Here is a 13,771-nt window from a genome sequence, read left to right on the forward strand (position 1 = left end):
AAAGTACTTCAAGTGCCCGAACAGACAGATCTTACAGGCCCAATTAGTCTGAGCGTCTTCTGTGAATCGTCCTGACTGCTGCGCGGCCGTCGTACAAACGTGCATTTTTCATTCTCATTTGCCATCGCTGTTACTCGTTCATTGTGTAAGCCACCGAAAAACTCTCTTTCTCGAGGTCGCGGCGGAATCTAGGAACCGGCACGATGCAGTACGTGCGAAATCTCAGCGATTCGGTTTCCACGGCCTGGAACTCTATCAATCCGTCAACTCTTAGCGGCGCCATTGACGTTATTGTCGTCGAGCGCGACGATGGCACCTTGGCCTGCTCGCCCTTTCACGTCCGCTTCGGCAAGTTTTCGCTCTTGCGCCCATACGAGAAAAAGGTCGAGTTCAGGATCAATGGCACCAAGCAGCACTACTCCATGAAGCTGGGCGAGGGCGGCGAGGCCTTCTTCGTCTTTGAGACTTCTGATTCTATCCCGGAATCGATGCAGACGTCGCCGCTGGCCTCTCCAGTGAGCAGTCCGCCTTTTGGACCAGCAGATAGCTCTTCAGATATGGCAGAGCCAGATCATCTAGAGCTCGATGGGGAGTCAGGAAAGCCTCGTCGACCGGCCCCCGCCGTCATTCAACTGCAGTCGGATGAAAATGGTACGTTTGCTTGAATTCACTTGATATTGTATGCTGGTAGCAAAGTAACCATGGCTCACTATCATCCCAGGCATGATTACGCCACTATCGTCCTCCCCTCCGCTTTCAAGTTCACACCCTGGCTCTACAGACTGGCACGGAGCTTTCGATCGACCTCATAGCGATAGCATTCTACGAAAATCAGCTCTGCCCCATGATGACGCCATTTCAGATAACGAGAGCCCATCAGAATCGGAGAGGTCGCGTAGCCCGCCGATTCTTGGCCCGAACGAAGCCGTCGCACGCGCCAGGGCGCTATCCAAGGGATTGTCGGCTGTCAACATTCCAACGCACATCACCGAGACAGGAGATCTCATGCTGGACATGACAGGCTTCAAGAGTAATGAGGAAGACATGCTTCGTGCCGAAGTCCTCGCACGTAACATTCTTTCAGAGGAGATGGACGGCAATTACGATATCGGAGCTCTTTTTGGCTTCGATGAAGAAGGAAATCTCTGGGTCTACAGTAGCGAAGACGCCAAGCAGGCTGCTATGAACAAGACCATTGAGGCGTCGCTACAAGCTCATCGTCATGCAGTTGCTGCCGACGCTGTATCGGATCCGGGCTACCAGAGTGATGGCAGCGACCTCACCTCTGCGCCACATGTGCCATCCCACCGCCGCTCAGAGTCTGATGCCGGTCCTGGCGGGATGCACACTCCTCCTCGAACCCCAACCGGCTCCATTCAGCCCACCAAGAGCTACGCCAAGACCCTTCGGCTGACTAGCGATCAATTGAAGGATATGAACCTGAAATACGGTGAAAACTCAATGAGCTTCACAGTCAACCGGGCAACATGCTCTGCCAATCTGTATCTCTGGAAACAAGAGACGCCCGTGGTCATTTCAGATATCGACGGCACAATCACCAAATCTGATGCTCTTGGCCATGTGCTGAATATGATTGGCCGAGACTGGACTCACTCTGGCATTGCAAAGCTCTATAGCGACATTGCTCTGAATGGATACAATATCATGTACCTGACCAGTCGCTCTGTCGGGCAGTCCGACACCACCCGAACTTATTTGAACAATATTGTTCAGGAGGGGTTCAAAATGCCCCACGGCCCAACAATTTTATCTCCCGATCGAACCATGGCAGCTCTGCGCCGTGAAGTGTATTTGCGAAAGCCTCACGTGTTCAAGATGGCCACTCTACGGGACATCCGAAATCTGTATGGGCCAGACGGTGGTCCTTTCTATGCCGGTTTTGGCAACCGTCTAACAGACCAAATTTCCTACCGAACGGTGGATGTGCCAAGAACCCGCATCTTCACCATCAACTCCAACTCGGAAGTATCACTTGACCTCCTGAGCCTTAACAAACTCAAGATGACTTATGTCAATATTAATGAGGTTGTGGACCACTACTTTCCCCCTGTCGATACCCTGGTCAGGGGTGGCGGGGAAGAGTACACCGACTTCATGTACTGGAGAGATGACCCTCTCCAGATGGATGACTTCTCGGCAAGTGGTAGCGATGATGACGAGGACGAGGACGACCAGGGTAGCACTTATAGCGACGAAGAAGAGGAAGAGGAAGAGGAAGAGGCGGGCGAAGGGCTTGCAGACAGCTACCTCTCACACGACGAATACGATGAAGACGATGAAGTCGATGAGGGCCGGCTGATGGACTCTGTTATGCAGAGCATCGAGACTGAAGATGCTGATGATGAGGAGAACTACGAGGATGATGAAGAAGATGAAGATGCCGAGGCATCTGGTGATGATGAGGATGAAACCCGGGTGGTGGAAGATGTCTCAGCCGAGATCATTTCTGGGGTTGGTCACCTATCCGTGGAAGAGAAGGTTGAGAATTAAAAGAAAAACGTGGACAAAAAGCTAAATCTGGGTTTAGTTTGATCGCGGAGACATCGAGCAGGAACAAGACCTGCCGGCTATCGAAGTACCCGTCGAGATCCGAACTCCCACGATGTCATTGTAATGATGGCGGCTTTTTTTTTCCGCCAATGATCTATGGGCTTTTGCTCATTCATACTACTTTTTTTCTCGCCTTCTTTTTCAGCGCTCGCGCGTTTGGGATTCATTATCTACCTATTCATCACATATATTTGCGTCCTTGGAGCAAGATTTACGGCGAACTGGGTTCTGCTTAGCTTCCAGGAGAAAAAGTGCATGGCGATGCATTTACAGCATTTTTGCGGCTGGAGAAGGAAAGCCTTTTGAGGAGGGCAAGGGGAGTTTTCATACTACATTTTTTCCACATTGGAGCAACTACATAGCGAGGCGCTTTTGGGATGTTTTTTCTTCTAAAGGAGTTGTACACGCGCGACAGAAACAGTTATTTTGCAGCAACGTTCTACTATTAGATGGTGTGAGCAGATTTCTTTCTTCTTTCTTCTCTTTTTTCCTTCTTTTTTCTTCAAGGAGTTTTCGCACTTTTGGCTTTGTGTTTTAAAGGTTACATAGAATATTTCCGCATCAAGCGATCTCATCATATCCTCATAGATATATAAACATGTATAAATGACGAAAAATTATCCAAAATTGCAGTTTCTCTTCGTCTACCTATTCTCGAGACGTTTGTTGCTTCATAATTTTTTTAAACCTATTAATTTTACACAGAAAGCCCATTTTTTCCCAAAATATTTCTTTCTTCGCCCTATTTTTGCGCATCCATGTACTTGATACGAATCTCTACTGCTCTCCTGTGAGCCTCAAGCTCCTCAACCTTGGCCAGCTGCATGACTGCCGAGCCCACGTTTCGCAGACCATCAGCAGTGAGGTTAGAGCTGGTGATGTGCTTCTGGAATGATCCCAAGTTGACGCCAGAGTACTGCTTGGCGAATCCGTACGTTGCTGTATAGTTGGTTAGCATAACGCTGTATATGAAAAAGAATAAAAAGAGACACTTACGTAGTGAGTGGTTGACACCAGCAGAGTAATCACCAACACTCTCGGGGGTCCACTGGCCAATGAAGACACTGCCTGCGTTCATGACAAGGTCGACAGCCTTGGCGGCGTCCTTGATCTGCAGGATGAGATGCTCGGGGGCATACTCGTTGCTGATGCGCATGGCCTCATCAAGGGTCTTGACGAGGACAGAGACGGAGTGGGCAATGGAGCCACGGACAATATCCACTCTGGGCAGGGCGATGGCCTGGTTGTGGACTTCATCTTCAATAGCCTTGAGCTGTTCTTCGTTGAGATCGATAGCAATCAGGATGACCTGGCTGTCAACACCGTGCTCAGCCTGAGAAAGCAGATCTGATGCAACAAATGCAGGGACGGAATCCTTATCGGCGATGACCAGGACTTCAGACGGGCCAGCGGGCATATCGATGCTCACTCCGGCATTGGTGTCGTTGCTGACGTGCATCTTGGCCGCAGTGACGAACTGGTTGCCGGGGCCGAGAATCTTGTCGACCTTGGTGATACTCTCGGTACCGTAAGCCATGGCAGCAACAGCCTGCGCACCACCAGCGAGGACGATGCTTTCAGCTCCAACCTTGTGAGCAGCGTAGACGATCTCAGGGGTGACGCTGCCATCGGCACGGGGCGGCGAAGCTAGGACAATCTTCTTGCAGCCAGCAACCATGGCGGGGACACCAAGCATGAGAGCTGTGCTGGGCAGAACAGCAGTACCACCGGGGACGTAAAGACCGACTCTCTCGATGGGTCTTGAGAAGCGGCTGCAGACAACGCCAGGCATGGTCTCAACCTGGAGAGTCTTGTCATCGCCCTGAGCAGCGTGGAACTTTCGGATGTTTTCATAAGAGGTATCAATGGCCTTGATGGTCTCAGCAGGGAGCTGCATCAGCTCCTTGGGGAAAGGAGCTTTTAGGACGGGAGATGTCAGAGAAGTAGCCTTCTCAAACTTGTGAGTGTATGAAAGGACGGCCTTGTCTCCGTTCTTGCGAACATCCTCGATAATTGGAGTCACAATCTTCAGGATGGCTTCAGGAGACTTTTGCGAGGGTCGCTTCAGGATCTCGAGAAGCTCTGCCTCAGTAGCGCTGACCGAGTCGAATCTCTGCATGGCAATACGGTCGCTCTTGGGCTTCTCAGCTTCAGCAGGCTTGGCTGGGGCAGCGGGAGCAGATGGCTTGATGCCTTCCTTCTCAGCCCACTTGCCCTTGGCATCGCCCGTTCTCCTCTTGACCTTCAGGCCTTTGGCATCCAAGCTGCCAGCGATGTCAGCTACGCTTACACCAGCAGCAACAGCTCTGGTGAGGGCAAAGTAGATCAAGTCGGCAGCTTCAAATGCAACCTCCTGGGGGGTCTTGGCATCACATAGCTCTTCGGCCTCCTCCATGATCTTAGCTCTCAGCAGCTTCTCATCAGAGAATAGTCTAGCAGTGTATGAGCCTGGAGGGGCAGACTCTTTTCTTGACTTGAGGGTTTGCTCTAGTCTCGCGATGCCAGTCAGTTCGCCGAAGCAGCCAAACTGCTCGAGGTGGCAGAATCGTCCCTTCTGGTTCACCACAAACTTAAGAGTATCATTGTCGCAGTCCAATGCGATGCGGACGAGCTCCTGGGTGTCGCCAGAAGTAGCTCCCTTCACCCACAGTCCTCGCTTGCGGCTCTGGTAGACACCAGTGTGAGTTCGCAGGGCCTCCAGAATGCTCTCCTCGCTAGTATAAGCCAATCCAAGGGCAATGCCGTGCACATCAGTAACTACCGTCGGGATGAGGCCATCAGCGCGGTCTGACTTCCAGTATGTCGCAATGACCTTGGAAAGCAGAAGCTTGCTGCTATCAGCCTTGTCGGTCGTCAATCCAGTCGAGGGCAAGATTGGAATAGCGTTGCACTTTTGTGCGACTTTAATGAATTGTTCCAGGGAGACGTCCGAGACCGGCTTCAAGTAGAGAACCTTGAGCTTCTTGGCGCGAGCCTCTTCAGCAAACTTGTCGACATTGCTCGCCTTGGGGTCGAAATCCTTAATCAAAAGGCCGTGCTCGGAAGCAGCAGACAGATCTAGTGTTGATACAACGGGCAGCACTCGGTCTCCAAGCTCTGCATACTGGGGGAGCGTCTCTGGTGCAACGAAGACTTTGCGTGCGCCGCCATCGAGCAGCGAAAAGACATCGTCGACAGATTCGAGGGTTGTGGCGTCGATGTGGGCGTGGAACTCGGAGCTGTGGCGCTTGAAGAATCGGGAGAGCTTCTCCAGAATCTTGGGTGAGGCCTCGAGGAAGGGGCTGGCGAGAATGGAAACCTCCTCGCGGTTGAGGCCGTCAAGCTTGGCCAGACCCGGAGGAATGGCCACACTGACAAGGAACGGTAGGGGCAGCACCGTTTCCATGAGGGGCAGAGATAGTGGGCTGGATGACGAGGACGATGCTGGTGTCGATGGCGATTGCAATGGACCTGACAGAGCAATCAATCAATTGTCGACGCAGATACGATAAATATAGCTAAAAGCGATACCTCACACCAAAGAAAATTATATAGGCCGCCAATGAGTCAAACCATCGTCAGAAAAACAGCTCGAATCACCGGAACCGGCACCTGAATCAGTGGCAGTCAATTTTTTGGTGGGGTCGCCACTTTTGCGCTGAGAGCAAGCCTGTGCTGCAGGCCATTTTTAGGCTTTGCTTCGCTTTCCAGAACGCCGAACATCCTCCAGAAGTGCCCCTCCAACCCTTCCAGGCGGGTGCGCTGAATTTGAGGTGCTCCCATTGGGCTGCGTTTAAGATCTGGTCTGTGCGCAGCGTAGCATCCGTTGACAGCCCGGATTAACGATGCGCCGGGATCCTGCAAGCTGCGTGCCGCGACTGACCGTGATGAACTTCTGATAGTGGCCAAGCTTGCTATTCCTGTTTACAGCCTTGTTTGATGTGCAACAGAGTCTCATATTCAGATTGCTCACTGCGTTTATAATGCTATTGTGCTGACAATTTACACGAGGGGACATACTCGATACTAATTAGTATCTGTATTAACGTCAATTGCTGCCTGAGCGCGCAACTGCGACTTGCGTAGTCGCACGAGCTCTCCGCCGCTCTAATCAGCCTCGTCTTTCACTCTCCAATCAACATATCGCATTAATTCCATCTTACTCTACTCCCTAATACCATACTTCGACCATGTCTTCAAGCCAGCCGCAGACGAACGGCGTGCCCGTCTCGTCTGCCAACACATCGCAAACAGTTCCCAACACCCAGACAACGACTGCGAGCCAACCTCCCGCCGCCGCCGCTTCTTCTTCTCAACCTGCACAGTCATCCACGCATCAGCAGCCCTCATCAGCGCCTAGACCGCGCGATTCACGACTGGTTGAACTTCTGCTTACCTCTCAAGGCGTCACATCCTACGAACAGCGGGTACCCCTCCTACTCTTGGACTTCGCCTACCGACATACCTCCTCCGTTCTTAGCGACGCATTACATCTCACAGGCGACCCGTACATTACGCAAGCCGGCTCTAAGCCATCTGGCACTACAGGAGGTGCTACGGCCCCAGCATCTGGCGATGCCAGTGTCAGCGCCAACGCCGTGAAAGTGGCCATTGCTGCTCGCCTGGGCTACCAATTCCGTGGAGGAAGCAGTGGAGGTGGCATTAGCAAGGAATATATGCAGGAGCTAGCCCGAGATCGAAACAAGGTTGCCCTACCAAAGATTGTACCAAACGAATGGGGCGTGCGGCTGCCGAGCGAGAGATTTGTTCTCAGTGGGACAGGCTGGGGTCTCAAGGACGTATGGGGTGAAGAAGGTGCAGATGACGATGATGAGGAGAGCTCAGCTTCTCAGCAAGGTGGAGATGCCATGGAAGGCATTGAAGGACCGGAACCTGAAGATATCGGTGGTGATGGTGTAGAGGGCGGTACAGTGGATGACGTATTCGGCGACGACGTGGACGCAGAGATGGCTGAGGAAAGCTAGGCGGTATCATGTGAACTCATGCTGCATTTAGCTGCGTGAATCTGGTCCTTGGATGTCCCAGGGATATTCTTATGTTGGCGTTTTGGGCGTTGGAAAAGACGGCTACAGGGAGTACGGAGAGCTATATAGCTCTCTATATTTATGCCTATACCTGAGGTACTTATCTAATAAGAGCTACATGGCTTTTAAAGTATATGATGTATATGAAAAACGAGATGAACACAGGATCGCGTAATTCGCTTGTGGCAGAGTCGTGGAATGTTTATCGCCATTGAAGGCATCATCATCTTATTAGCATCTAGGGGGCGTGAGTTGCTGCCTCACTATCCAAAAGAATTGTAATAAATATTTTTTTTTTCACATGCACTTCCGCCCACGCAACACCTGGTTGTAAGAATATGGGAAATTTATGGTACACTAGGCCTGTAAAACGGTATCTCATACACTCTATACCCGGTCTTTTTTTTTTCTGGACTGTTCCGCCCCCCTCTCTCCGTATCCTTTCTACCCTTAGAACTTAGGCTTCAGGGTGTTCCTCAGACGCTGGTAATCGAACAGACCCTCAATCTTTCCAACTGCGCTGATAGCAATGTCCTTGTCCCAGATGTATCGGTTAGCAAACTCCGTGACATCCTTGTCGGTAATGGCATCGATCTTGCGCTCGATCTCGCCAGGGCTGGCACGGCGGCCGGTGGTGACCAGCTGGCGACCGATATCCTCGGCGAGGGCAGTGGTGCCGTCCAGGGACAGCAGGATGGAGGCCTTCAGCTGGGCCTTGGCGCGCTCAACCTCGGCTTCGCTGACGTTGGTGCACAGGCGGATCCACTCGCGGAGAGCAAAGTGAACAAGGTCGTCGAGGCGGGTGGTGTTGTCAGTGACAAGGTAGATACCCCAGAGACTATAGATAGATACAGTCAGTTTATCATCAAATATGCTCGTTCAATCATCGTTCAAAACGTACCCAGTGTCGCTGTAGCTGGTGGAGAAGCTCATGAAGCTGTTGGCCAGCTCGTGCTTGTGGACATAGCCGCTCAGCTTGCTGCCCTGGTGAGGGGCGTTGCCCATGGCCTTGTCGTAGTTGCCGACGATGGCCTGAGCGACGAGAGCAGTGAAGTAGTCCTCAGAGTTCCAGCTAACACCCTCAACAGCAATGGCGACGTTGGCAGTGGGCATGGTGTCATCGCGGACACGGACGTCAGAGCCAACGAAGTCAGCCTTCTGCTTGGACAGGACGTAGGCCTCAGTCTGGGGGCTGCTGGTGGCAAGGCCGGAGAAGTGCTTCTCGGCAAGCTCAACCAATTGCTCGTGGGGAACGCCACCGGCGGCAGCGAGAACCATGCGGTCGGCAGTGTAGTTGTTCTTGATGTAGTTGACGAGCTCGGTGCGGGTAATGTCGCGGATGTTTTGGCGGGGTCCGAGAATGGTGCGGCCAAGAGGCTGGTGCTGGAAAGCAGTGGCGTGCAGGTGGTCAAAGACAACCTCCTCAACCTGCTTCTCAACCTCCTCAGACTCTCGGAGAATGACGTCGCGCTCGCGCTCGATAGCAGACTGCTCGAGCTTGGAGTTCTGCAGGATATCGGACAGAATATCGACGGTCTTGGGGACATCGGAGTTGAAAGCCTTGGCGAAGTAGACGGTGTTCTCACGCTGAAGAAGGTGTTAGTGGCTTCAGAGATTTTTTCCCCGGATGAGCCCATTGCGACTGAATGGGTTCAAAAAAAGACCAACCGAAGTGTAGGCGTTCAGGTGGCCACCCATGTTCTCAATCTCGAGCTCCAATTGCTGCTGTGATCGCTTTGCGGTACCCTTGAAACAACTGTCAGCCGTTTTTGCCCTTATGATGCCATATCGGGACATCCCACCTTGAAAGCCAGGTGCTCGAGGAAGTGGGCAGTGCCGTTCGTCTCGTTGGTCTCGGCACGGGAGCCAGCGTCAATCCAGACGCCAACGGTAGATGTCTGGGCCCATGGTGAATACTCAGTGGCGACCTGGAGTTCGTCAGTTAGCAAAACAGGCGTCCAAGGCACGAGGCTGGGCCAATTGGCCTCCGGGGTTGGCGCTCACGGTCAAGCCGTTCTTGAGAGTTGTTGTCTGAGTCTTGCCGACGTTGGAAGGAGTAGCAAAGCCTCGTCGCAGAGAACCGGCGGCTGCCAGGCCGGAACGGGCTCGCAGGCCTTGCGACAAGTTCAAAGCTAATCTGCGGGACGCCATGGCGGAGGTTTGGGGGATTAATGGTCAATTGAGCGGTTTGATGAAATCTTTCCACTGCTCGGCAAGAAGCTTTCCTGAGCGGGTTGTGGCCTTAGTTTCGAGGTTTTAGCTGCTTAGTCATTCCGACCAGCTCCGACGCCCGACGACACCGACGCAGGTGGTCCAATCAGGCGAGCAGATTTACTAACTTCATCATCCGAGCAATCTCCACACTGGTGCCTTTGGTGCTGGGATATACGGGTTCGGATTGGGAGCTGCTCATTGCGCAAATACTGGTAATTTGCAGTGAAGTTCAATGAGGAGATCTGAGTACGAATTGTAAACTTGCAGCAACTCAATGTAATTAAAGCAATAAAGGAGTCAATTATCCATACTCTGTTACAGAATCCACAGTTTGATTGACGCCATAAATGCCCGGATCAAGATGGAGTAGCATTTGATGTGTTGGTACCTAATGGCATGATATATGCCCTATGCGATTAAAGCAAATGTGCCTGTGATGGGGAGTGCCTACACAAGACTATTTTAAGACGATTTCATTATTTGGTTGAATAAACGATTGAGGCTACTTTCGCGCTTTGTTTATCCCCTCTTGGCCCCTCTTCAGCGACTCCTGGCTCTTACTTGCGGGGAATTCGTCTTCGCTGTTAGTGCTTCTTCGTCAGCATAACATCGTCCAGCCCAAGATTTGGCCATCGATTTTCAGTTTCTATTGGTGAAGAATAGCTATATCGAATATTACCAGCGTATTATTTTCCTCGTTTAAGTGCTTTGTTTACATCGACCACCGTTGTACACTGCATACAGCGTAATATTCACATCTCATTGCAGAAGCGAGCTTTAGCTTGAACACAACTAAACGTGTAGCTGACCTTCTATTATTCAAATAAAGAATCTCAATGGCGCCTGAAACATATGACTTTGCAAACGATTTTAAAACTCTTTATATACCAAAGCAAAAATCTGAACCGGCCCCAGTGCCTGAAAGCATGAAAGCCATACTCCAAAGTTACCCTCCTTTGAGCCAAGTAACTCCAGTCGAGAGTTCCAACGATGCTTCATTCACTGCTTTGTTGGAGATACCGAAATTTCGAGCTGGAGAGAGCTGGGAAGTCGCTCTTTGGCACTCAATTGATGGCGAGGACTGGACCGAGGCTAAGGTGCCCAGGATAAAGAGCAGCGAGGCACCGCAAGCTCTTCATGCTGAATCAGAAGCTGTCTTTAGGATATACTATGCTACAAAAGTATCTTTCAAAAAGTCTTTACGATTTACCATCAAATTCCGTCACAATTCTGACGAGCCCTGGAGATGGATCCGTGATGAGCAAGGGTTGGAGGACGGCCACATTGTGCTACTCCCGGCGCCGAGAGAATCTGATAACCTGGCCGACCTCATACCAGGACTTAACACCGCCTGGAAAGTTGCATCTCGTATGAGCCAAGCCCCAAAAACTCAATTGTGGTCACTTGAAGCCGTAGTGCCTCCCGCGGAGAACGATTTGTCTTCATTCACTGATATTCAAATTGGCACACCATGGGGCTCTTTTCTAAGGTCAGTATTAAAATTGTTCCTCTCTTGAGTATCTCATATGCAGTCGTCATGAATCAATTTCAATCTAATGAAGAATAATCCAGATGGTTTGCAGTTGTCCGGCTTTGGTCTCCTTGGCTAGCTCCACGTCATGGAAGAGAACACTTTTCGCTCGATAAAGACGCAATACTATTAGCTTTCCAAAGCCCTGAAGGCAGAAATATGATCCTCTTGGCTGTTTCAGGCATAAATGATTCAGTGCCTATTTTTCAGCACACCTCCAGCGGCGCCGTATCAGTAAATGTACGCAACGACTCAGCCTCCGATGAGAAGGCAATTATCCTCGTATCCGAAGGAAATGATTTCCAAAGAGCTGTTGCCGCTGTGATGTACCACGCAAGAGGTCTTGTTACAAAAGCTCGTAGCGCGAACCAAGCGGTAGAACAAGAGCTCCAAGCACTTTCTGATGCAGTTCGGCCAGAGTGGCTTGAAAACTGGTATGATGGACTTGGGTTCTGTCAGTACATCCAGAATAACTCCTATTCAAAGTATTACTGACTGATAACTCTACAGGCACATGGAACGCACTCGGTCAAAGGTTAACAGAACAGAAGATCGTTGATGCGATTGAGAAGCTCGAAAAGCATAACATCAACGTCACCTCACTTATCATTGACGATAATTGGCAGTCAATTGACTATAAAGGCCCCAGCCAGTTTCAATATGGTTGGGTTGAGTTCGAGGCCGAGCCAGAAGCTTTCCCAAACGGATTAAAGGCAGCCATCAGTAAAATCCGCCAGCGAAGTCCAAATATCCAACATATTGCAGTATGGCACGCTCTATTGGGATACTGGGGCGGCATTTCCCCTGACGGAAAGCTAGCCAAGAAGTACAAAACTATCGAGGTAATTCGCGAAGAGGCTAAACGCCGCAATCTGCCTCTTGGGGGTAAGATGACAGTGATTGCCAAAGATGACGTTCGTCAATTCTATGATGATTTCTACCAGTTTCTCTCGGATGCTGGCGTTGATGGGGTCAAGACAGATGCGCAGTTCATGGTCGATATGTGGCTCAGTGCTTCTGTCCGACGGGAGCTCATCAACACATATCTAGATGCGTGGAATCTCACATCTCTTCGCTATTTTAGCGTCAAGGCTATATCGTGTATGTCGCAGATCCCACAGGCTCTTTTCAATTCTCAGATGATACCAAATCGACCTGCTTTGCTGGTTCGCAACTCGGACGACTTCTTCCCTCAGATTCCCTCGTCACACCCTTGGCATGTATGGACAAACGCATATAATAGCATTTTCATGGAGTATCTGAATGTTCTCCCAGACTGGGATATGTTCCAGACAGTACATGATTACTCTGGATTCCATGCTGCTGCTCGGTGTGTCAGTGGTGGACCGATTTACATTACCGACGTTCCTGGAGAGCATAACCTCGATTTGATAGGCCAAATGACGGGCCTGACCCCTAAGGGCAAGACTGTCATATTTAGACCAAGCGTCTTAGGAAAGGCCATATTTCCATATATAGGCTATGACGATGACCTGCTTCTTAAAGTTGGTAGCTATCATGGTAAGCGAATCTATATAGACTACCTAATAAGCCACGGTTGCTAATTTGGTTATAGGAGCATCTGAAACTGGCACACCAATGGTAGCCATATTCAACATCTCAGCACGCCCACTCACAGAGTTGATTCCCCTTTCTTGCTTCCCAGGCACCGTGCCATCTCTTCATTACATCGTTCGAGCTCACGCCACAGGAAAAGTTTCGGCGCCAATGAAACTTGATGATCCAACTTCTCTCATTGTTGGATCCTTAGATGTCCGCGGGTACGACATTTTCACAGCTTTCCAGGCTGTGCCTCTCACTGGCCACAAGTATGGGAACATATGGGTGGCGAACCTTGGGCTCATTAACAAGATGACTGGCAGCGTGGCTATTATAGCCAGTAGTATTAGCATGAAAGAGAATGGAAGAGTGTCTGTTGCTGTCAAGCTAAAAGCTCTAGGAGTTTTTGGTAAGTATAAGAGGATCAACTTTCTTAGCTAGAAAATCTTTACTAACTATGAAATTTCTCAGGCGTCCACATCTCTACATTACCAGATATGACACTCCAAGAAGATTTCATTGTAACTCTTCAGGATCAGGCGGTCCCGATAGAAACCGTGGGCATATCACAGAGAGACCAGCATGTGCTCGAAATAAACATCGAAAAGGCATGGAAGGTTATGAAACTAGAGCCTGGACGATTGGACGAAGTTGAAATCAAGGTCAGCTTTGCGGGCTAGCTCAGTGTATTGCCTTTCCATTCATATTGCACACAAAGTAACTCGATTAAATCCACGCATGCCTCTGATCTCCAGCCAGATCCCAGTTGCAGCGTCCTATTGCCTTTAGCATAGATAGATAGCATTAACATCTTTCTTCTAACTCCGTACGCCATTATCCTTCACCAAAAATTTATCCCCCTAAAATTAGG

The 13,771-nt window shown here is 50.5% G+C and overlaps 5 protein-coding genes across 5 annotated transcripts; 3 read left to right on the forward strand and 2 right to left on the reverse strand.

Annotated features, from left to right (window-relative positions):
- Positions 1-2,736, forward strand: GGI43DRAFT_287174 (phosphatidate phosphatase PAH1). The gene is made up of 2 exons (XM_083201315.1): positions 1-651; positions 722-2,736. Exons 1-2 carry the CDS (start codon positions 204-206, stop codon positions 2,509-2,511), a joined length of 2,238 nt encoding a protein of 745 aa, XP_083063229.1. The 5' UTR covers positions 1-203; the 3' UTR covers positions 2,512-2,736.
- Positions 2,737-3,313: 577 nt separating this feature from the next.
- On the reverse strand, positions 3,314-5,956 carry GGI43DRAFT_421159 (trifunctional histidinol dehydrogenase/phosphoribosyl-AMP cyclohydrolase/phosphoribosyl-ATP diphosphatase; the record flags this gene model as incomplete). Its single annotated transcript, XM_083207908.1, has 2 exons — positions 3,314-3,510; positions 3,568-5,956. 2 exons carry the CDS (start codon positions 5,954-5,956, stop codon positions 3,314-3,316), a joined length of 2,586 nt encoding a protein of 861 aa, XP_083063230.1.
- A 422-nt stretch (positions 5,957-6,378) lies between these two features.
- GGI43DRAFT_287044 (chromatin modification protein) lies at positions 6,379-7,790 on the forward strand. The gene has a single exon (XM_083201313.1). It carries the CDS (start codon positions 6,741-6,743, stop codon positions 7,533-7,535), a length of 795 nt encoding a protein of 264 aa, XP_083063231.1. The 5' UTR covers positions 6,379-6,740; the 3' UTR covers positions 7,536-7,790.
- GGI43DRAFT_286992 (mitochondrial processing peptidase) lies at positions 7,791-9,805 on the reverse strand. Its single transcript, XM_083201311.1, has 5 exons — positions 9,600-9,805; positions 9,398-9,523; positions 9,264-9,341; positions 8,497-9,182; positions 7,791-8,433 (listed from the first exon to the last, which is right to left on the reverse strand). Exons 1-5 carry the CDS (start codon positions 9,744-9,746, stop codon positions 8,046-8,048), a joined length of 1,425 nt encoding a protein of 474 aa, XP_083063232.1. The 5' UTR covers positions 9,747-9,805; the 3' UTR covers positions 7,791-8,045.
- An 840-nt stretch (positions 9,806-10,645) lies between these two features.
- On the forward strand, positions 10,646-13,580 carry GGI43DRAFT_381097 (glycoside hydrolase superfamily; the record flags this gene model as incomplete). Its single annotated transcript, XM_083203071.1, has 5 exons — positions 10,646-11,298; positions 11,382-11,794; positions 11,851-12,861; positions 12,917-13,309; positions 13,372-13,580. The coding sequence occupies 5 exons, from the start codon at positions 10,646-10,648 to the stop codon at positions 13,578-13,580; spliced, it is 2,679 nt and encodes an 892-aa protein (XP_083063233.1).
- Between the last annotated feature and the right edge of the window lie 191 nt (positions 13,581-13,771).

Source organism: Trichoderma evansii, assembly GCF_050947405.1.
Source record: "Trichoderma evansii strain SZMC 28006 chromosome Unknown GGI43scaffold_4, whole genome shotgun sequence".
NCBI classification, from domain to species: domain Eukaryota; kingdom Fungi; phylum Ascomycota; class Sordariomycetes; order Hypocreales; family Hypocreaceae; genus Trichoderma; species Trichoderma evansii.